The sequence below is a fragment of the Lithobates pipiens genome, unplaced genomic scaffold, assembly GCF_037356315.1.
Source record: "Lithobates pipiens isolate NorthernLeopardFrog02 unplaced genomic scaffold, aLitPip1_a1.2 Scaffold_22, whole genome shotgun sequence".
Classification (NCBI taxonomy): Eukaryota; Metazoa; Chordata; class Amphibia; order Anura; family Ranidae; genus Lithobates; species Lithobates pipiens.
In genome coordinates, this window is record NW_027507784.1 from 41,037,285 (window position 1) to 41,062,250 (window position 24,966).

The window sequence follows — 24,966 nt, forward strand, 5'->3', positions numbered from 1 at the left end:
ACTGTGACAATCACTGGCCAATCAGAATCAGTCTGGTCCATCTTGAAAATGCTGCATGAAGAAGAGGGAGAACAGCAGGGGATTTCGAATTCCTGGACTGCTGGGGTGTTGGCAGCTCACCAACACCAGTGGTAGGTTCATCGGGGACCAGGGCAGCGGGGAGGGTGTCTGGTATTAATTGACCTATATATATATAAAAATATATATATATTTTTCTGTAAAGATGAGCCAACACTTTGAGTTGTGCCCCATACACACATTCGGACATTCCGACCACAAAATGCGTTGGATTTTTCCAGACGGATTTTGGCCGAAACTTGTGTTGCATACACACGGTCGCACAAAGTTGTCGGAAAATCTGATTGTTGGGAACGAGGTGATGTACAAAACATATGACGGGACTACGTAGAGGGCAGTAGCCAATAGCTTTCATCTCCAAATTTTTTCTGAGCATGCGTGGCACTTTGTGTGTCAGTATTCTCTACACGCGATCGGAAAAAGTCTGATCGGATTTTGTTGTCAGAAAATTTTGGATCCAGCTCTCAAACTTTTTCCTTTGGAAATTCTGGCAGAAAAAGTCCGATAGAGCCCAGACACGATCGGATTTTCCGACAACATAATCCGAACAGACCCTTTCCGTCGGATTTTTTGATCGTTTGTATGGAATTCTGACACGCAAAATTCCGACGCATGCTCGGAAGCATTAAACTTCCCTTTTATAGTGCCGTTGAACGTGTTGTATGTCGCAGTGTTATTGACCGTCGGAATTTGGTGTGACCGCGTGTAGGCAGTGCCGGGACAAGGTCATCCAGGGCCCAGGACAAAGATGCCAAACTGCGCCCCCCTTTCCCTTAGGGTTAGGGTCAGGGTGCTCCCTACCCCTGCAATAAACCTTTGCGCCAGGAGCAGCTGGCCCTCCTGCCCACCCCTTGTCCTGGCCCTGTGTGTAGGCAAGACAGTTTGAGCGAAATTCATTCGGAATTTCCGACAGGAAAACCATCAGAGCTTTTTCCGACGAGAATTCAGATCGTGTGTACGCGGCATTACAGGTTGTGTTCCTCCCACAGCCTGTGATCGGACAGTAAAGGACAAGCAGGAGACTGATGAGCTCTTTCCGCTGCTCTCTCCTCCTATCAGTATGTTCCCTGTTAGAACATGAGCAATGCAGCACAAATGATTGGCTCTGTGTGCTGCTTATCCCACTCTAAGCCCTTGTACACACGATCGGAGATTCCGACAACCAAATCCATCGGATTTTGTCCGAAACTGTTGCATACACATGGTCCGAAGAAGTTGTCAGAAAATCCGATCGCTCAGAACGTGATGACGTTATTTCGTTGCGATGGGACTACGTTCAGGCTAGTAGCCAATAGCTTTGATGTAGGAATTTGATCTGAGCATGCGTGGCACTTTGTCCGATCAAAATTCTCTACACATGATCGGAGTATGTCCGATCGGAGCATTTTGTTTCAAAATATTTCCGGCAAGTTGGAAAATTTGGTCCGACGGAAACAGTCCGATACAGACCACACACAGTCGGAATATACGACAAAATGATCCGATCGGACACATTCCGTCGGAATCTCCGATCGTGTGTACAAGGGCTTAGTCTGAGCTCTGCTGCACAGGGAAATGTAAGAAGCTGATACCATGTCAGATTCAGTTTACACTGCTTGTAATTGAAAAAAAAAATGTATTTATTTTATTACATTTATTAATATATTAATGATCAAAGACCTGCATTATCTGCATATTTTTAAAAATAAAAAAAGTACATACTCACATTTTTTTTCCAGTGCACAGCAGGGTGCGGTGAAACATTTGCACGGCAATGTGAATGCAACCTTATGCCGCGTACACACGACCAGACTTAGGTCCGACAGACTTTCGACGGAGTTCTGACGGAGTTCTGACAGAGTTCTGACGGACTTTCCGAATGAACGGACTTGGCCACACACAATCACACCAAAGTCCGACGGATTCGAATGTGATGACGTACGAATGGACTAGAATAAGGAAGTTCATAGCCAGTAGCCAATAGCTGCCCTCGCGTCGGTTTTTGTCCGTCGGACCAGCATACACACGAGCGGATTTCTCGGTAGGAACTGGGTCCGGCGGAGTTCTTTCGGAAAAATTTGAAACATGTTCCATTTCTAAAGTCTGTCAGACTTTTGCGAATCAAAAGTCCGCTGCAGCCCACACACGATCTAATAGTCTGCCGGAATCAATCAGACTTTTGATGTTGAAAAGTCCGGTCGTGTGTACGCGGCATAAATGTTTTTATTCTGTATTTTATGCTTACAAATCTTTATTAAACATAAACCCATCAAAACATATTTTGCTACCAGGAACAATAAAGATGCTAAATTTCACGCACTTGACATCGAGTTATTTGTAAATTTAGTGAAAGGTCAGGAATGTTGTAAAGCTACACATCAGATCTTTGGGGAAATAGCAGAAGAACCTGTCCACCTGCGTGAGCTTCCTCCTATGAGAAACTGAGAAGGGGAAAACCAAGAAGACAAACCCACCCCCAGGACAGTTATATGATTTCTATTTTCAATCATATGTGGCATTGCCTTCAATGTGAAGACCTCCGATGACTTCATCTCAGACCCAATTCACAATGCTATAGCCCTGGTCGGGGTCAATAAGGTACGCAAGATATTTCTACGCTTTGTATTTCTGAATGAACACCTTGATAGCTACACATATATCACAAAAATGTGTAATTTGAATCTTTTAATTGTCTAGTGCAGTCGTTTTCAATCAAGGTTCTGTGGATCTCTAGGGTTCCCCCAGAGGTTGGTAAGGGTTCCTTGAGCTCCGAGCAATTTCTGCCTCTCAGATATGTTCGCGCTGAAACCAATCTTTTCAGCTCTGTGTAAGCCCTTGTATACACGGTCGGATATTCCGATGGACAATGTCCGATAGGACCGCGTTGTCGGATAATCCGACAGTGTGTGGGCTCCATCGGACATACTCCGACGGACCAAATTTTCCAGCTGGGCTATAAAATTTTCCGACAACAGGACTTTGTCCAATTGTGTGTAGAGAATTCCGATCGGACAAAGTGCCACACATGCTCAGATCAAATTCCTAGACCAAAGCTATTGGCTACTAGCCTGAACGTAGTCCCATTGTAACGAAATTACGTCATCACATTCTGAACGATCGGATTTTCCGACAACTTTGTCCGACCGTGTGTATGCAACAGTTTCGGACAAAATGCAACGGATTTGGTTGTCAGAATGTCCGACCGTGTGTACAAGGGCTAAGAGGGTATTGTTCTTAGTGACTCACATGTGTAAGGGGAATTCTTTTTATTGACCACTAGGATGAGGGGAGTCTTCTCCAACTGACCACCAATGGAAAGGGGGAGCCTTTTCATACTTATCCACCAATGAAAGAGGGGGCCTTCTCCTAGTGACCACCAATCTAACATTCTTCCACCAATCTTCCACTGACCACCAATGTAAGAGTGAGCCTTCTCTTACTGACCACTAATGAAAGGGGCCTCCTCCAACTAACCACCAATGTAAGAGCGAGCCTTCTCCTACTGACCACTAATGAAAGGGGCCTCCTCCAACTAACCACCAATGTAGGGACGAGCCTTCTCCTACTATCCACTAATGAAAGGGGCCTCCTCCAACTAACCACCAATGTAAGAGCAAGCCTTCTCCTACTGACCACTAATGAAAGGGGTCTCCTCCAACTGACCACCAATGTAAGAGCGAGCCTTCTCTTACTGACCACTAATGAAAGGGGCCTCCTCCAACTAACCACCAATGTAAGAGCAAGCCTTCTCCTACTGACCACTAATGAAAGGGGCCTCCTCCAACTGACCACCAATGTTAGAGCGAGCCTTCTCTTACTGACCACTAATGAAAGGGGCCTCCTCCAACTAACCACCAATGTAAGAGCGAGCCTTCTCCTACTGACCACTAATGAAAGGGGTTTCCTCCAACTGACCACCAATGTAAGAGCGAGCCTTCTCTTACTGGCCACTAATGAAAGGGGCTCCCTCCAACTTACCACCAATGTAAGAGCAAGCCTTCTCTTACAGGCCACTAATAATAGGGGCCTCCTCCCACTGATCACAAATAAAAGGGTGTCTTCTCCCACTGATCACTAATGAAAGGGGGCCTTTTCTCTCTGACCACCAATGTAAAGGGGGAGCCTTTTCACACTTATCAACCAATGAAAGAGGTGCCTTCTCCTACTTACCACCAATCTAACATTCATCTTCCACTGACCACCAATGTAAAGGCAAGTATTCTTTTACTGACCAGTAATGAGAGGGTGTCTTCTCCCACTGACCACTAATGGGAGGGGGAGCCTTCTCCCAATGACCACCAATGTAAAGGGGAGCCTTCTCCCACTGACCACCAGTGTAAGAAGAGCCTTCTCTCACTGACCACCAATTTATGGGGAGCTTTCTCCCACTGACCACTAGTGAAAAGGTGTCTTCTCCCAATGACCACTAATCTAAGGGGGGCCTTCTCCCGCTGACCACTAATGTAAGGGGGGACATCTCCAACTGACCACTAATGAAAGGGGGCCTTCTTCTACTAAACACCAATGTAAGGGGAGCCTTCTCCCATTGACCACTAATGAAAGGGAGTCTTCTCCCACTGACCACTAATGTAAGGGGGACCTTCTCCCACTGACCACTAATGAAAGGGAGTCTTCTCCCACTGGCCACTAATGTAAGGGGAGCCTTCTCCCAGTGACCACTAATGTAAAGGTGGCCTTCTCCCTCTGACCACTTATGTAAGGGGGGCCTTCTCCCACTGACTACTAATGAAAGGGGATCTTTTCCCACTGGCCACAATCTCCCACTGTCCTGAAATGGAAGGGAAGTTTTCTCCCATTGACCACTAATGATAGGGGGGCCTTCTTGCATTGAACACTATTAAAAAAAAATGGGGCCTTCTACCATATACCACAAAGGGGCTTCTCATACTGGCCATCAGTATAAGGGGGCACTACATTCAATTCCAATGTAAGGAAGCACTACACTGCCTACCAGTGTAAATGGGCACTTCGCTGACCACCAATGTGAGGAAGCACTGCAATGTTCATAGTTTCTTTTCTGTCCATTATTATTAGAATTACTGATGAGCTGAACGTACCTCCTGGGTTTGATTCGGGGCAGGTTTGGCAAACATTTAGAGGAAATTTGTACCAGGAGAGAATTTTTTTTGGGGGCGGGAGTGTTTCTGTTAGTAGGAATGATGGGGTGGGGGATTTGTGCTAGGAGGGGGGATTTGGAATGCGGAAAAGAGGATGTATACTCAGAGGGGAATTTGAGGGGTAGAGGATTTGCGGTAGAAAAATTGTTTTTATTGGGGGAGGGGGGGGGGTTGTGCTGTGGGTATTTGAGGAGAGGATTGGAGCTGGGAAGGGGTATGAGGGGGCAAATATTTGTGCTGGGAGGCGGGATTTCAGCAGGGGCTGAATTTGTTGTGGGAGGAGGGGGAATTTATTCTTAGAGGGTAAACATGTGGGTTAGTGCTCAATTTTATTTTGGGGGCAGGGGGAATTTTTGTTGGCACTTAATGCTCATACTTGGGGAGGGGGGGGCGCGGTTTGTTATGTTTGCCCTGGGCTCTAGATGACCTTGTCCCAGCACTGCCACTGACTTGCTTTGGCTGTCCATGGTCGGCATGAAGTGTACCCTGCCTATGCGTGGGCAATCCCAACACTGCCACTGCCTTGCTTTGGCTATCCATGATTGGCATGGAGTGTACACTGCCTATGCGTGGGCAATTGCTTGCTTTTTTGTGGCTAGGAGGTAGCTGCACATGTGCATGGTTTGTTTTTGTGCCAGCCATGGGTGGATGGGGTGGAAAGTGGGCAGCAGCAGTTGTCAGAGCAGACATGAAATTGTGACCCTCTGGTTGGTAACCACCGATCTAGAGCTTGCATGAAGTAAGGGGGTGCCCTGCCCTCAGGGCCGCCATCAGGGGGGGGTAAAGCCCATACACCTGTAAAGGGCCCGAGCGTCTGGAGGGGCCCGGTCAGGTGGTAAAAGGCAAGGACGGGTGAAGGGGAGCTCTGTGGCTGCGCTGGTTTTTGGAGTGAATGTGAGTCGGCAGCTATCACTGAGCTTGCATTGGGCTCTTTGCTGCCACCTCTAGCAAATCCCTGCATGTGCGCTCCTCATGTTTGCACAAGAGCTGGGAATAGGAACACCACCTTACAAGTAAGGGCTGTTCTACAAGTGAAGGGGGAGAAGGTGTACATGTGTGTGTTCAATGGATACATGTGTCTGTGTACATGTGTGTGTGTTCAATGGGTACATGTGTCTGTGTACATGTGTGTGTGTGTTCAATGGGTACATGTGTCTGTGTACATGTGTGTGTGTGTGTTCAATGGGTACATGTGTCTGTGTACATGTGTGTGTGTGTTCAGTGGGTACATGTGTCTGTGTACATGTGTGTGTGTCTGTGTACATGTGTGTATATGTGTCTGTGTACATGTCTCTGTGTACATGTGTGTGTATGTGTCTGTGTACATGTGTGTGTGTATGTGTCTGTGTACATGTCTCTGTGTACATGTGTGTGTATGTCTCTGTGTACATGTGTGTGTATGTCTCTGTGTACATGTGCGTGTATGTCTCTGTGTACATTTGTGTGTATGTCTCTGTGTACATGTCTCTGTGTACATGTGTGTGTATGTCTCTGTGTACATGTGTGTGTATGTCTCTGTGTACATGTCTCTGTGTACATATGTGTGTATGTCTCTGTGTACATATGTGTGTATGTCTCTGTGTACATGTGTGTGTATGTCTCTGTGTACATGTCTCTGTGTACATCTGTGTGTACATCTGTGTGTATGTGTCTGTGTACATGTCTCTTTTTCTGTGTGTGTGTGCATGTCTCTGTGTACATGTGTGTTTATGTCTCTGTGTACATGTGTGTGTATGTCTCTGTGTATATGTCTCTGTGTACATCTGTGTGTATGTCTCTGTGTACATGTGTGTGTATGTCTCTGTGTACATATGTGTGTATGTCTCTGTGTACATGTGTGTGTATGTCTCTGTGTACATGTCTCTGTGTACATCTGTGTGTACATGTGTGTGTATGTGTCTGTGTACATGTCTCTTTTTCTGTGTGTGTGCATGTCTCTGTGTACATGTGTGTTTATGTCTCTGTGTACATGTCTCTGTGTACATGTGTGTGTATGTCTCTGTGTATATGTCTCTGTGTACATCTGTGTGTATGTCTCTGTGTACATGTGTGTGTATGTCTCTGTGTACATGTCTCTGTGTACATCTGTGTGTATGTCTCTGTGTACATCTGTGTGTATGTCTCTGTGTACATGTGTGTGTATGTCTCTGTGTACATGTGTCATATATATATACACATAGGAGGGGTGCTGAGTGCACTAATGACTTATAATACATTGTGCATTTTCATATATGACATTGTATGAGTGTTAAAATAAAAAGTGTGTGCACTGAAGGACTTGGTGGGATAGCTAGTGGGCGGATTCGATGGGATGTCAAGTGGGTGGGCCCTGGGAAATGTTGGTGGTCAGGCCTGGGGGGGCCCAGGCCTCAAGCTGTCTAAGTGGCCCCACAATTTCTGGTGGCTGCCCTGCCTGCCCTACTGCTGTGCCCTGGGCAGCTTCCTCTCCTGCTGCCCACCCCTTGTCCTAAGCCCTGCAAGGGGGATACCTGTTCCGATGATAACTCTCTAAAAGGGAAATAACCCTGACTTTGTTGTATCTTTGGGATGAAATGTTAGGGTAGATCTCCCTAATCGGGCACACATAAATAAATAAATAAACTGACTGAGAATATCCTAAGCATATCCTAAGCTAAAAAAACTATTGCTTTAAGCACACTTTATAAAAAAGTTCCTCAGCTTTACTGTTGTCATGAATAAACCCTGTACTGTGTCTAATATTTGCATTTCCTTTGATCGTTGGCTCCATCTAGTGGTTATAATGTGGTATTTTCCTGAAATACTACAATCAGGAAAAATGGCATATTAGGGCCACTAGATGGAGCTGCCAAGCATAGGAAATATACATATATTAGACACAATACAGGGTTTATTCATTACTTCTATGTGAATGCTTTTTTTTTTTTTTGTTTTTTTTTTTACAAAACGACCCCCAAGTATTATTGTTGGTTCTAAAGATTAGTCTTTCCTATAGATAACCAAGTTTTGTTTAACTTTTTAGTCTTCCATAATGGCCAAAAACACTTCGGAGATTATCAGTAGATTCAGGAAGAAAATACCGGACCTGTCTGAAGAAGACCTGGAGGATCTCCTTAGTAACCTCAGCCTTCGGTGTCACCTGGGTTCCAGAGATCATTTCCATGTGCTGGAAGCAAAGACTTGCCAAGAGAAGCTTGAACGGTTCTTGAATGGCCACGTGAAGGAAGGGGCGGCGGCTTGTGAAAAGCTGGTCAACCATTTGCAGGAGCTCTCACCCACCTTCCCAGCGTTGTCTGACCTGTTCCCAGGTAAATCGCTCGCAGCTCCAAAAGAGTTAAAGCAACTCTGGTGCCGGGAAAATCGATCAATCGAAACACTTCTGTAAAAGAAGAGACTCTTCACACATAACTGTCCCAGTCCCTGTTCATGGAATCTTAGCTTATTGCTGGGTAAATCCTTCTGAATCATCTTTACATTTGACACATTTCCAGTTGCGCCTAATGGCTGTGTGTCCCCCTGCTGAAATCTTTGGTTTCTTCCATGTCCTGTAGGGAATTAGGGGATGGTGGAAGAAACCACGGAATATGGTGGGGGGGGGGGAGCAGGCATCTGACACAACAGGAAGTGGAAAGATGCTCCAGGTGGGTTTGCTTAGCAATGAGCAAAGATTCCACAAACAGGTTCCAGGACAGTTAAAGTATAATTAAAGGAAAAACTTTTCTTAGTTTTGAATAGCGTGGAGAAGGATTAGAACCCCATGTCAGGTTTTTTTTTTCACTCGACACCCCCCTACCCCTCCCTCCCCTACTGCTTCCACCACCTTTACTGGGCTCTTCCGATATATATATATATATATATATATATATATATATATATACAGTATATATATACATATACAATGCCTTAAAAAAAGTATTCATACACCTTGCAATTTTCCATATTTTGTCATGTTACAACCAAAAACGTAAATGTATTTTATTGGGATTTTATTTGATAGACCAACACAAAGTCGTACATAATTGTGAAGTGGAACGAAAATGGTTTACAAAATAAAAATAAATAATCTGAAAAGTGTGGCCAGTATTTGTATTCAGCCCACTTTACTCTGATACCCCTAACTACCGTATTTATCGGCGTATAACACACACTTTTTTCCCCTTAAAATCGGGGGAAAATCATGGGTGCCGATCCCCCCGCTGATCTGCTCTCTGTGGAGCTCCGCCGACATTTACCGAGCTGAGCCGAGTGTACTGTGTACTCGGCTCCGCTCTCAGTCACGCCCAGTCCCGCCTCCTAGCCTTTACGTCCCGCCATTGGCCCGGTGTTGTGTCCATCACAGGAGCCAGGACAAGGGGTGGAACGGGGGCGTTACTGCGAGCAGAGCCGAGTACCCTCGGCTCGGCTCGGTCTATGTCGGCGGCGGGAGGAGCCGAAGATCTCGACGGCGGCGGCGGGAGGAGCTGAAGATCTCGGCGGCGGTGGGAGGATCCGAAGATCTCGGCGGCGGCGTGAGGAGCTGAAGATCGCGGCGGGAGGAGCCGAAGATGGCGCCGGCGGCGGTAAATTTAAAACTAACCATACTGCAATTTTGTGGAAGGCTGCAGGGGGACAGTGTAGGGCTGCAGGGGGACAGTGTAGGGCTGCAAGGGGACAGTGGATGGCTGCAGGGGGACAGTGTAGGGCTGCAGGGGGACAGTGTAGGGATGCAGGAAAACAGTGTATGGCTGCAGGGGGACAGTGGAAGGCTGCAGGGGACAGTGTAGGGCTGCAGGGGGACAGTGGAAGGCTGCAGGGGACAGTGTAGGGCTGCAGGGGGACAGTGGAAGGCTGCAGGAGAACAGTGTAGGGCTGCAGGGGGACAGTGTAGGGCTGCAGGGGGACAGTGGAAGGCTGCAGGAGAACAGTGTAGGGCTGCAGGGGACAGTGTAGGGCTGCAGGGGGACAGTGGAAGGCTGCAGGAGAACAGTGTAGGACTGCAGGGGGACAGTGGAAGGCTACATTGATGGGCATTTAAAATGTAAGGTTTTTTCCTTAAACTTGCCTCCTAAACTTGGGGTGCGTGTTATAAGCCGACGCATGTTAAACGACGATAAATACGGTAATATCTTTTTTTTTTTATTACTTTATTATTAAATTTCAAACAACAGGTTAACATAATTTCTCATAGCTCATAATAACAGCCATTACATACAAGCTACCAAAAGACAAAAGAGAGCAACATACAAAATCCAAATTGTTATTATCTTACCCTTTATCTAACCCTAAAACCCACCCTATCCCACCCCCCAAATGCACACTGCTTGTACCGATTTGCTCCAATCCAGATGTTCCTCGATTGGTTGGGAGAGAAGAGACAACGGCCACGACAAGGGGAGGGGGGAGTTCCCGACCCCACTGGAGAGTGTACCTGGGGGGCCAGGCCGATGAGGAGAGGAGAGGAGACACTCTCCCCTCTCCCTCCACCCTGCTCCCTCCCCCCCACCCTCACAGGCGAGGGGTCAACAGGGCAGAGGCTAAGTCCGCCCCCCCCCCCGGCACGCCCCGCAGAGGATAGCCCATCTCGTTCAGCCAAGGGCTCCATAGGCCCCCAAATTTCTTTAAATTATTTTGCTTAATATACATCACCCTCTCGCACCAAATCGTAGAATTTATGGCCTCAACCCATGACTCCGAGGAGGGGGAATCTTGGCCTGCCAGTTCATTGCTATTAGGAGCCTGGCCTGCTACAAGCATCTTAATACTGCCATCTTTATCAAAGATGAGATTCTACCCTCCTCCAGAATTCCTAGAAGGCAGATCTTGGCCCCTGGCTTCAATCTGGTCTTGAAAGTCCTATTTATCCTCTCTATTTCTATACAATATCTAAAAAGCTTTGGACATTTCCATACCATATGGAGACGTTCCCATGGTGCTTTACATCTGGGGCATTCGTCCCTAGGTGTCCTGCCAAATTTACAATTTTTTTGGGGAGTGTAGTATGCTCTATAGATAAAGAGCAGATGGGACACCCTTTGTGAGGGGGATATTGAGACCAGGCTCCCTTGTTCTAAAATCTTCCCCCATTGTTCCTGAGTTATCAACCCTACTTCTCTGGCCCATCCCTCCCTGCTCTTATCAGGTCCTTTTCCGCTTAGAATTTTATCCCCTAACTTAGCATATAATTTAGAAAACAAGCCTTTCACTTACGCTTGTTCAACGATTTCTTGGAGTAGGGGTGTTTTAACCCTTTCAATAATTAAGGACCTAAATTGGGCCTGAATTCCATGCCTGATCTGTAGATATTTATAGAACGTCCTACTTGAGATATTAAATTCTCGCCTAAGGTCTTCAAATGATTTCATAAGATTACCTTCACATAGTTGAGTCAACCTACTAATTCCCTGATTTTCCCATTCCCAAGGTCTTTCTATGCTTGTTATTTCAGCTAGATTCTTATTGTACCATAGGGGGGTATAATCGGTCACTCCCATGTATCCCATCAACGACTTTGTTACCTGCCAACTCTTCTCATTAAGTCGCTAGTGGGACACCTGTGGACAAATGAGTCAGCCTCCAATACCTCAACAAGTAGGTTGTGGGGTGCTCTCTCAATCACCATTTTATTACTAGGGCTCTCGCTCCCTTGGATCCCACCCCCCACCAGGTCCTGGAGTTGAGCTGACAGAAAATGTAATCTTGGGTGTGGAATTGCCACTCCTCCCCTCCTAGCAGGAAGCTGCATTGTTTGCAAGCCAATCCAAGCTTGGCCCTTCTTCCAGGTTAAATCCCGAAATAGAGATTTGAGCTTCTTGAACCATTTCTGGTTGATCCAAGTTGGAGAATTATGAAGGATGTATAATATTTGCAGGAGCCAAATCATTTTAATTAAATTGCAACATCCTGCCATGGAGAGAGGGAGGCGACACCAAATATCCACTTTTTGTTTCAGTTTTACTAGTAGTGGTATTAAATTATCACTAACATAGTGGTTTACATCACCAGAGATCCAAACGCCTAGGTATTTCAACTTGGTTACCACATCTAAGCACGGAAATATAGGCAGTGGTTGGTCCCCAGTTCTGGTCATTGGTAGTAGGGCTGACTTATTCCAGTTGATTACTAAACCGGATTGTTGTCCGAACTCCCCCACCATATGTATCACATTATTTATCAGAACATGACAAAATTGACCTCGAGGCACCATTGACATTAGAAGAGCTAAAAAGTACAGTAGCAGGAATGCCCAATCAAAAATCCCCAGGTCCGGATGGGTTGCCAATGGAAATCTATAAGCACTATGGCGAAGTTCTACTGCCTGAGCTTCTGGAAACATTGAAGTGGGCATTGGATGCGGGCAAACTTCCTACTTCGATGCTGGAAGCCAACTTTACCTTAACCCCTAAAGAGGGGAAAGACCAGCAGGAAGTTTCCTTGTATCGTCCAATTTCCTTGTTATGTTCTGATGTTAAAATCTTAGCTAAAGTCTTGGCGACTCATTTAAATAAATACATACACAAATTAATACATCCAGACCAGTCAGGTTTTATCCCTGGTAGAACATCCAGCACCAACATTAGAAGAGTTTTCCTAAATGTCCAAATTCCAACTGACAATGATAGCTCCAAGGCTATAATGGCCTTGGATGCTATTAAAGCCTTTGATAGCCTGGAATGGGATTGTTTATGGGGAGTGTTGGAGCGATTTGGCTTTGGCCCTTCATTTATTAGATGGGTAAAATTATTCTATAATGAGCCCATGCCAAAAATTAAAATGGGTACTGTATTCTCTGAGACATTCCAGCTAGAGAGAGGGATGAGACAGGGATGTCCCCTGTCCTCCCTCTTGTTTGTCCTGACAATGGAACCCCTGGTGATCCTGATGAGGTTGCGTTCGGATATCCAGGGGTTCCGGCGCAAGTCAGGGGAAGACAAAATTGCTTTGTTCGCGGAGGATGTTATGTTTTTTTTATCAGGGATATAAACCCTAACTAAAATCTAGTGGAGCCAATTCAGACTTAAGAAGTCACCAAATTAGTAAATAGAGTCCACTTGTGTGTATTTTAATCTCAGTATAAATACATCTGTTCTGTGAGGCCCTCAAAGGTTTGTTAGAGAACCTTTGTGAACAAACTGCATCATAAAGGAACCAAGGAACACACAAGACAGGTCAGGGATAAAGTTATGGAGAAGTTTAAAGCAGGGTTGGGTTCTAAAAAAATATCCCAAGTGTTGAACATCTCACAGAGCACATGTTCCATCCATCGTCCGAAAATGGAAAGAGTATGGCACAACTGGAAACCTACAAAGACATGGCCATCCACCTAAACTGACTGGCCGGGCAAGGAGAGCATTCATCAGAGAAGCAGCCAAGAGGCCCATGGTAACTCTGGAGCAGAGTTAGCAGAGATTCTGGAACGTAACAAGGGATCAGGTACAAGGTAAGGAGCAAGTCTGTGAAGCAGGCCAGGGGTCAAATCCGTGTAAGCAGGAAAGAAAGTCCGTTAGGCAGGCTGAGGGTCCAACACGTAAAGGCAGATCCAAGGGTCAGATCGAGGAGAACAGCAACGTCCAGGTCACAACCGGCAATCAGGTATAGTAGCAGGAAACAGGCACAAACGGGAAGTTGACAACAAACCAGCAACTCCTTTGAACCCCTAGCCTGTTTGAAATAACCTTGCCATAGCGTGCGCCATTGCGCCATTGTCACTTCACGTATAGGTACCTATGTAGACTCTTTTTTACAGCCAATGGTAATCCTTTTTGAAGGATACTATACAATGTATCAATGAACTATCTACAAACCATATAGAAGGAGAAATGCTGCTTGTTACAGCCAATGTTTCTTCTTTATACACTATCATGCCACATCATAAGGGTTATGAAGCAGTACAATTCTATTTAGACCTTATTGAGAAAATTCTACCTTTGCAGAAGAAGTGCATTTTGGATCTTTTGAACTTTGGGATGGAACACAACTATTTCTTTCATGATGGAAATTACTACCTACTACAACGCACTGGTGTAGCCATGGGTGCCAAATTTGCCCCCCAATCTCGCCAACTTATTTATAGCGTACTGGGAGGAGCAGACTATTTACAAGAAAAGGGACGCTATAGTGTTTTTTTGGAGACTCTACATTGATGTTGCCCTGCTGTTGTGGATGGGTGATGTAACCTGAATTTATGGGCGATTTAAATTCAAACAATTGGGGCATCAATTTTACTTACAGTTGCGGTAAAAATTCCATAAATTTTTGGGATTTCGTCATTTATAGAGACAGTACTAAATTATTAACCAAAACACATTTTAAAGCATCAGACAGAAATGGCTTTATTCCTATTGACAGCTGCCACCACCCTCCCTCTCTGGATGAAAGTCATCCCTAAAGGGCAGTTTTGGCGTATTCCCCGAATAGGATGATTTTCATCATCAAGCACAGATTTTGAAAGGGGGATTCATCCAGAAGGGGTACGATACTACATCCTTGGAATAGAGTGTACTAGAGGCTACAGATTTAGATAGACAAGATCTGTTGGTACCCCAAAAAAAGAAAAAGGGAAAATACATCGGAAAAACCAATTAGCATTTCTAACCACTTTTTTCAAATCAACATAATTGGGTTAAGAAAATCTTAATGAAACACTGGAAAATCTTGAAAGAGGATACTGTATTGAGATCATCTCTTCCTGATAAGTCAAGAGTGATTTTTAGAAAAACTCGTACAGTAAAAGATGTAGTGGCCTCTACTTCTGTTGAAAAGCCCAGTAATCCTAAAATGTTTGGAAATCGAAAAGGGTTTCTACCCCTGTAGGAGATGTAAAGTCTGTGCCAATTCTAAAACCGTCAGAACATCTTCTTTCTCCTCAAATGTGACCTCTAAGAAATATGATAATAAAGACTTTACTTTACTTGCCATACAAAAGGGGGTGGTTTACCTGCTTCGTTGTAAAGGTGGTTACCAATATGTGGGCAGAACCACACCACTTTGGCCATCAGAGTAGGTGAACATTTAACCAAAATTAAAAAAAGTATTTTGTAGACACAGTCTATCTAAGCATTTCTCTCTGAGCCATCATAAAAATCCATCAACATTGGAGGTGATTGAGAAGAAATACACCCCACATTGGCGAGGGAGTAATATGAAAAAACAGATTCTCACCGCGAGGCCCAGTGGGTTTGAGTGTTACCAACCCTGGGGACTCAATGTGGAGTGGGACATCAACTCCTTCATTAAAATAACTCTTGAGGGAGTTGATGTCAGAGCATTTGACCCACCACTTCCAAGTATGAAATTTTCATCTACAAGTGTTATTTGTAGCATTTAGGGTAGTTATCAGCTACTGGCTCCTATAAGTTTTTGCAGGAATACTAATACTGTTACATTTAAGTCTCTCTTCTGGCCAGTTTACTAGTAAGTTATTATATTGTTATATTGATATAAGTGTAGGTCTTATATAGTTATACAGCTTTATACCAAGTGGAGATTCATGAATGTATAGATAAGCTGTTTTTTTTTTTTTTACTTATTTTTATTTATTTTTTCAATATTTTTTTTTTTTATTATTACTTGATTTATTTTTCCTCCCCCGTTTTATTTTTTATTTTTGCATTGCCATTGCATTAGACACAATCAATGCTTAAAGTCAATTAAACATTTTTTAACTGATTGTGATATTTTAAAATACAGATTTTTAAAGATAAAAAAAATTGTGATAGTATCAACACACACATTGTAGTTTAATTGTTGAAAACGGCAAGCAGCTTTATCTTTATTGCTAATTTGTCACATAGCGGGAACAGCAATCTTTATTTCAGATGAAGGGGAGTTGTTTATTTTCCTTCACTGGGGCTCCTATGCAAGGTGTGTCACTTCCTGTTCTTCCTCAATTGTTAGTGAGAGACTTTGCTCGCTAGCCTTCATCCCAGTTGATGCCTTCTGTGAGGAAACGCGTTGGATTGGAGCTAGCAAAGTGACGTCAACTACCGCAGACAGTACTGCAGGCGGCCGTGCAAGATTTTATCCTATATCACTCAAATTCATTGTCCTTGATGCAAGTGCAATTTTTATTTAATAAATCAGCTTTATACGCAATGAATGCACTATGAGCGTCTTCCATTATCTTTTATAACCACATGATGTGTGTGATAGACTCACCCGGGACAGAGGCTTTTGGAGGGGACGGAATGATAGCCTCTCGCCTACTGATTATGGGCCCTGGACTTTAAGGGAACAATACTCTATGTGAGGTGTATGCCTGAGGACCCTTGAAGTAATGTTACTTTGGATTCTCCCCAAGACACACAGACTCTGGGATCTCTGTATAGGGCCTAACTGCCATATTAAAAATAGTGACTGCTTCACACTGTTGGGACTCATAGCAGATGTTGATGTTGTCAACCAGCCACCTGTCCAGGGTTGTCTGCTATGATGCTTTTTATTGTAAGTATGTCTAGTGTGCCTTCTAAGGCTCTTTCACTCATTGTTATTTGTGCTAATTAACTCTGCTATTGTGTGTAGGAGTTCTGTGTTGCTATTTATGATAATGTGTATTGTATAGTCAGGGAGCTAGGAGATGACAAGGCTGCCCTGAAAGGTCTTATCTCTGATTCGCCTAGTCTGGTTAAATGATTAGTTAATTAGCTCATGTTAATAAGGTTTCTGGTTACAGTTTGTGTTGTCATCCTGGTGTATATATTTGTGTGAGATCTCAAATAAAACAGTTTATGTTCAAGCTGTGTAAATGAGCTCTCCCTATCCCTATGATTGTTCCAGAATAGTAGCATTCCCTTCAGCCATGGATTGGTGCGTTTTGGACTCCCTTTGTATTTTGCAATGGCCGTTGCTCATATCATCAATGAGAGGACTGCCTGACCCCAATTGCACATATCCTCAGTGTCTTATTGGTATATCTGTATGCTTGGGTGGTGTCATATGTTCTGTTTTATGTTCTTATGTGTGTTTGTCTTTGTTCCCAGACAACATTGTCTATATGATGTTAGGTGTAGGATCTTTTCCATTTTTATGTCATTTGGCCATTGTTTTTTTCAATAAATGAATTGGATAATAAATACAAAACTATTTTCTGGTTATTATTTATGTGGGCTCTTTCTATGTGGCACTTGGCACTGTGTCCTCTTTTTTGTACAGTGCATATTTTTTCATATGTTCTTTTTGGCCACTGAGTCCCACTTGATTTGAGTGAGTGGATAAATACCTGGTGGTACCTGTGTGTACCTCTATTCAGTTGGTTCCCTATCCTCTCCTTTGTGATTTGTAACTGTGCTAGTCTGGTCTGGTTCTTAGTTACAATATATGGGCTGTAATATCTGATATCTGAAGGTCCAGACTGGCGGGAAGCGGGTCTTTTACCTGTCAACTGATTGGCTGAAAGGACAGGCCATCCTATTGGACACCTAGGGGGAGGGGACGCACGGCAGAAGCAAGGAGGAGAAGAGCCACCGATTTCTGGATGCCCGATCCCCGCCGCTGCCTGGTGCCCCAATCCCTGCCGCTCCTCGGATGCCTCGATGGCCGCCACTGCTTGGTGCCCCGATCTCCGCCGCTCCTCGGATGCCCACCAATACCCGATCCCCGCCGATGCCCCCTGCCTAGATGGAGTAGGTGCCACTGGACTGACCGGAAGACAGCAGGAGGGAAATGGGGGGGTTTGAGGTCCCGTGGGGGGGTTTGTTTGCCGACCCCCTCCAACAAAAAAACACTGGCTGCAACTTCATCTGTTACCTAATCATTTTTAGGATAATATCCTAATATCAATGTCTTTTTCTCCTTGCTATTCAAAGAGTGTTTGATTAGAGCAGTTTTTGGATTTCACAACTTTGCAGCTGAGCGCACCTTTTTTGCATTGTTTAGTAATCTTAGAAGAAAACCTGTTAGAGTCTGCAAAAAATGTATGACTGGGGCAGCGGTTCACCTTCCAGCAGGACAACGACCCTAAACATACAGCCAGAGCTACAATGGAATGGTTTACATCAAAGCATATTCATGTGTTAGAATGGCCCAGTCAAAGTCCAGACCTAAATCCAATAGGGAATCTGTGACAAGACTTGAAATTTGCTGTTCACAGACGCTCTCCATCCAATCTGACAGAGCTTGAGATATTTTACAAAGAAGAATGGACAAAAATGTCCCTCTCTAGATGGGCAAAGCTGATAGAGACATCCCCAAAAAGACTTGTAGCTGTAATTGCAGTGAAAGGGGGTTCTACAAAGTATTGACTCAGGGGGGTGCCATACAAATGTACCCCACACTTTTCACATATTTATTTGTAAAAAAATGCTGAAAACCATTTATCATTTTTCCTTCCACTTCACAATTATGTGCCACTTTGTGTTGGTCTATCACATAAAATCCCAGTAAAGTACATTTACGTTTTTGGTTGTAACATGACAAAATGTGGAAGATTTCAAGGGGTATGAATAGTTTTTCAAGGCACTGTGTGCATACACACATGTATATATAGAAGGAATATATGGGGGGTTGTACAGTAGGAATATATATGGGGATTGTATAGTAGGAATATATATGGGGGTGTATAGTAGGAATATATGGGGGGTGTATAGTAGGAATATATATGGGGGGTGTATAGTAGGAATATATGGGGGGTGTATAGTAGGAATATATATGGGGGGTGTATAGTAGAAATATATGGGGCGGGAAGTATAGTAGGAATATATGGGGGTGTATAGTAGGAATATATATACGTGGAGTGTATAGTAGGAATATATGGGGGGTGTATAGTATGAATATATGGGGGGTGTATAATAGGAATATATGGGGGGTGTATAGTAGGAATATACATGGAGTGCATAGTAGGAATATTTGGGGGTGTATAGTATATATATATATATATATATATATATATAGATAGATAGATAGATAGATAGATAGATAGATAGATAGATAGATAGATAGATAGATAGATAGATAGATAGATATTACCATATACTATATATAGTACTATATACTATATATAGTATAGTATATATAGTACTATAATATATATAAATAAATATAATAAATATATATATCACATTGATTTTACAATTACACATCGCTTTTTAGATATATAGATTATAAGTATATATGTGCATATATTTAAAAATTTTCAAGAAATATTTAAAAGTTTTCTGTTTTCTTTTTTTCCCCACTAAAAAAAAAAAATGTTTTGTAATAAATGGACTGTCTAAAGAAATTCAATTTGATGACATTTTTTAAATTTTTTTTTACTTAGGGTCAGCGCTTTGTACGAACGTTCGCCCTTGTGTTCCACCGAAACGGAAAGAACTTACGACCCTGCCTAGGGCATCAGGGCCTAGGGAACCGCGGTGGAGAAAACTGCCAATATTAAGTGTCAACTCCTGTCCTGGTGGGATCACAGCAAGGAATACACCCCTAGAGTCAGCAAAGAGGGCAGAGCCTCGTGATATGGGTAAGAAATCTGAGCCCCTTGAATTTTTTATGACTATGGATATCTATCATGTAAACATTGCGTCCATTTTTTTGAACCTCTTGCCGACCACCTCATATTGGGAGTACGGTGGCAGAGCGGCGTACGTAGCACGTGATCTGGCATTTTCAGTTAGGGTGCGCGCACGTGTGCCAGCTGTGCTTTAGTTAGTCACATTACAAGCCAATTGGCATTTGCTGGCCAATGATTGACCATCGCCCCCCCCCCCCCCCGCGCTGATCGGTGAGGAGGAAGACAGGACGGAGCCCTGTCAATATAAGCAGATCTCAGATACCCCTGCTGTGCACCTCCACCAGACCTGTGTCTCCAGACACTAACGTCTGGAGGTGGCATCTTCTCCAGGTGGTGGGAGAAGGCAAATAGCCCCCCAAATCTCATGTTCTCTGCTGGCCCTTCCAAAACACACAATGACAGTGTCACACCAATCAATATATGCATATTGGGATTTTTTTTTTTCTACCATAAAATAGGTAGCAGAATACATATTGGCCTAAATTTATGAAGAAATCTAATATCGTGTACACACGATTGGAATTCTCATTGGAAAAAGCTCTGATGGTTTTCCTGTTGGAATTCCACTCAAGCTGTCTTGCCTACACACGGTCACACCAAATTCCGACCGAAGAATGCGGTGGAGCACAACACGTTCGAGGGGACTAGAAAAAAGAAGTTCAATAGCCAGTAGCCAATAGCTTCTGTCTCGTAGTTGAATCTGAGCATGCGTGAGTTTTTGCGTGTCGGAATTGCATACACACGATCGGAATTTCTTTAGAAAGTTTTTCCATCGGGAAAATTGAGAACATGCTCTCACATTTTTACTGGTGGGAATTCGGCCAGCTAAATTCCGATGGAGCCTACACACATCGCATTTTCTGATGAAAAGCTCTCATCGGTCTTTTGCTGGCCGTAATTCCGATCATGTGTACACAGTATTAGTTTTTTTATTGAATATGTCTGAGCCCGGGTTCATGACTACGGAGATTAACTCGCACGATTTCATACCCGCATTTCAGCCTGACTTCGGGAGCAATTTCAGAGCCCTCTGTGCAGGTTCCTGCACCGGTGTTTATTGAAATCACCCCAGAAGACGCCGAAAGTAGTACAGGAACTACTTTTGGGAATCGGTGTGGCGTCGCAAAGTTGCCGTTGCAGTGATTCGGACCGGGCTATGGGCAGCAATGGCTGTCGATTTGGCATGCAATTTCACATAGCAAATCGCATGCCAATTCGGCCCGCTGTGAAAGTGGGCTTAAAGCAAAAGGAAACATTTTTTTTTCAAAATTTACATTTTTTTCTCTTTTTTACTACACAAGAAAATTAATAAAACCCAGTGGTGACCAAATGGCACCAAAAAAAAGCTCTATATGTGGTAAAAAAAAATGAAATAGATTATTTTTGCGTACAGCGCTGCATCACCGCGCAAGTGTCAATGAAAGTAACGCAGGGCCAAAAAGCTAAATATGGCCTAGTCATGAAGGGGGGTAAATTGCAGCAGTAGTGTGAGCTATGGCTGGCCTGATGAGGAAACCCCCAGGAGTCAGTATAATTCACCATGCATGGCCATATCGGGGTGAACGGTGTCTATCATGTGACAGTTTTTGTGGATCATCCCCACCTTCTCTGTCAGTGGCAGACTGAAGATAAGTATTGCAATGAAACATGAGCAAAGCAACTGCTTTGGGGGAGTATAGTAGGAATACATGGGAGGTGTATTGCAGTCTGTGTAGTACTGGTAGATGGCCTGTAGGGGGCGCTCTTGGTAATGGCTCCTCTATGATCTCCGGGAACCATACACTGGGAACACAGAGGAAGTCCCGCCTCTTAGCAGTGGATCGGAGGTTCAGCCCCTCGTCCTGCCGCCCTGTCTCATCCTTGGCTCCTCCCAGTACATTTCAGAGAACTTCTCAACTCCCTTGACTGAATGTTCTTCTGAGGCCAAAGGCGAGATTTTCCTGGGCCGCAATGCGCATGCATGAGGCCCCGCTTCTCTGTCCTATTGGCCCGGTGACAGGGAGAGGAGGAGGGAGCCCAGGGTTGATGTCATGTGGCCGGGGCCTGGATAGGGTGACCACATTTCCAAACTGCCATTCACCACCCCCCTCCCTCCCCCCAAAAAAAAGATTGTTTAAAAAAAAAAATTTTTTTGCTGATTATTAGGGCAGGGGAGTATGAAATCAGCAGAATGGACAGGGGGACAGTGGGATGGACAGGAGGACTGTGGGATGCACAGGGGGACAGTAGGATGGACAGGGGGACAGTGAGATACACAGAGGGACAGTAGGATGGACAGGGGGGCAGTGAGATACACAGGGTGACAGTGGGATGCACAATGGGACAGTGGGATGGACAGGGGGACTGTGGGATGCACAGGGGACAGAGGGATGGCCAGGGGGACAGAGGGATGGCCAGGGGGACCGTGAGATGCACAGGGGAACATGGAATGGACAGGGGGACAGTGAGATACACAGGAGGACAGTGGGATGGAAAGGGGGACCGTGGGATGCACAAGGGGACAGTGGGAGGGACAGGGGGACCATGGGATGGACAGGGGAACCGTGGGATGCACAGGGGGACAGTGGGAGGGACAGGGAGACCATGGGATGGACAGAGGGACCATGGAATGCACAGGGGGACAGTGGGAGGGACAGGGGGACCATGGGATGGACAGGGGGACTGTGGGATGCACAGTGGGACGGACGGGGGGACCGTGGGATGCACAGGGGGACAGTGGGATGGACAGGGGGACCGTGGGATGGACAAGGGGACCGTGAGATGCACAGGGGGACAGTGGGATGCACAGGGGGACATTGGGATGGACAGGCGGACAGTGGGTTGCACAAGGGGACAGTAGGATGCACAGGGGGACAGTGGGATGCACAAGGGGACTGTGGGACCGTGGGATGCACAGGGGGACAGTGGGATGGACAGGGGGACAGTAAGATGGACAGGGGGACAGTGGGATGGACAGGGGGACAGTAGGATGGACAAGGGGGCCGTGGGATGGACAGGGGGACAGTGGGATGCACAGTGGGACAGTGGGACGGACAGGGGGACCGTGGGATGCACAGGGGGACAGTGGGATGGACAAGGGGACCGTGAGATGCACAGGGGGACAGTGGAATGCACAGGGGGACATTGGGAAGGACAGGCGGACAGTGGTTGCACAAGGGGACAGTAGGATGCACAGGGGGACAGTGGGATGCACAGGGGACTGTGGGACCGTGGGATGCACAGGGGGACAGTGGGATGGACAGGGGGACAGTAAGATGGACAGGGGAGACAGTGGGATGGACAGGGGGACAGTAGGATGGACAGTGGGGTGCACAGGGGGACAGTGGGATGCACAGGGGGACAGTGGGATGCACAGTGGGACCGTGGGATGCACAGGGGGACAGGGATGAAAATGGGGACAGTGGGATGGACTGTGGGATTCACACTACCTGTAGAACACTTTAACCGCTTGCCGACCAGCCAACGCCGTTGTACTGCAGCAACATGGCTCGGCTGCGCAAATTGCCGTTATGGTACATCGATACTATAAACGGACACCAGGGGGGTGCCTGTGCGCTGCCGGAAGAGCATGCGCACCAGGCACATGCTCACCCCCGCTCGCTCCCCGAGCCAATGCGAGTGCCCATGGTCTCGATCACTGCCGGGCTCCCGCGATCGCTCAGGGCACACGGAGAACCGGAAGCTAAGGATGAGCTGCGGCGTGTTCGCATGCTTCGCGTGCAGAGCCCGCCAGGAAGTCATCCCTACTGGGAGCTGTGTGTGTAAACACACAGTTTCTGGTTCTCTGAGGAGTAAACTCACAGATCGTCTGTTCATACAGGGTATGAACAGCGATTTGTTAGTTTCCCCTCCCCCCTCCAGTTAGAACACGTACCAGGACACACATTAACCCCTTCACTGCCCCCTAGTTTTAAACCCTTCACTGCCAGCACTGATTGCTGTATTAATGACAATGGTCCCAAAAATATGTTAAAATTGTCCTGCGTGACCACCATAATGTCACAGGCACAATAAAAAATTAATTTAAAAAAAGCTGATCGCTGCCACTATTAGTAATAAAAAAAAATGCCATAAAACTATCCCCTATTTTGTAGACGCTATAACTTTTGCGCAAACCAATCAATACATGCTTAGTGCGATTTTTTATTTTTTTTTACCAAAAATATGTAGAAGAATACGTATCGGCCTAAACTGAGGAAAAAAAATGTTTTTTTATATATTTTTTGGGGATAATTTATTATAGCAAAAAGTAAAAAATAATGTGTTTTTTTTTTTTTCAAAATTGTTGCTCTTTTTTTTTGTTTATAGCGCAAAAAATAAAAACAGCAGAGGTGATCAAATACCACCAAAAGAAAGTTCTATTTGTGGGGGGAAAAAAGGATGTCAATTTTGTTTGGGAGCCATGTGGCACGACCGCGCAATTGTCAGTTAAAGCGACGCAGTGGCGAATCGCAAAAAGTGGTCTGGTCTTTGGCCAGCCAAATGGTCCGGGGCTTAAGCAGTTAAGCAATCCAGTATACCTTATGTTTGAGAAGAACGATCAGCTGAGATCTCAGGATCAGACCACACAATCGTGGTGGCTGTATAAAAAATCAAAATCAAAAAAAAGGAAGAGGCAATGACTGTAAGCAAAGGAAAACCATATTGCAGCACCCGACCCCATTAAAGGGCCCCAGGAGACTTCCAGAGGCTGTGGACTTGGTAGAGCAGATAGAAACTGCAAATATGATGCAGGAGATGATCTGACAGCACAGACTCGACAAAAATGCAGGTAGAGAATTCAAGTGGAATTAAACCCCAAAACAATAACAATTTATATATTGCAGTTTACCAATTCGTAGATGTGGTGGCTGCATTTGTTTTCTTTTAGGCTTTTTTTCTCCTTTATTTTTACCTGTGATCCAGCTAGTAACACTTGCTTGGCTTAACGTGTCTCCACCCTGGATGGAGGAGCAACAGACATACCCATAGACAGCAACATCGTCAATCTGGGGAAAAGGTTGTGTATATGGAGGTTTTCTATTTGTTTGTTTTTGTCTATTGTTTGAACTAGATCAGGGGCGTCAAACTCTGTTTAATCGGTGGCCACATCAGTATTATGGTTGGTCTCAAAGGGCTGGATGTATCTGTTAAGGCCTGTACACACGATCAGACTTTTTGACAACAAACATGCAAATTAGCTGTTTTGCGGCAACATCCGGTTTTCAACGGACTTTTGTTGGCTGTGGGAACGGACAAACTTTTTGACAACATAAGTCCAATGGAGCAAAGTCCGATCGTGTGTACACAAAATCGGACTTTTGTACAAAGTAC

At 45.0% G+C, this 24,966-nt stretch overlaps 1 protein-coding gene across 2 annotated transcripts in view; it reads left to right on the plus strand.

Annotated features, from left to right (window-relative positions):
* The first annotated feature begins 2,515 nt into the window (after positions 1-2,515).
* Positions 2,516-24,966, plus strand: part of LOC143923650 (up-regulator of cell proliferation-like) — a 31,937-nt gene continuing 9,486 nt past the window's right edge. The window contains exons 1-3 of one of the 2 annotated variants that reach the window (XM_077447459.1): positions 2,516-2,655; positions 8,197-8,482; positions 19,405-19,602. In XM_077447459.1, coding sequence (XP_077303585.1) covers positions 8,206-8,482; positions 19,405-19,602 — 475 coding nt within the window. In that variant the 5' untranslated portion in view covers positions 2,516-2,655; positions 8,197-8,205. The remainder of the gene's footprint in view (positions 2,656-8,196; positions 8,483-19,404; positions 19,603-24,966) is intronic. The other variant, XM_077447460.1, reaches the window with a different exon arrangement.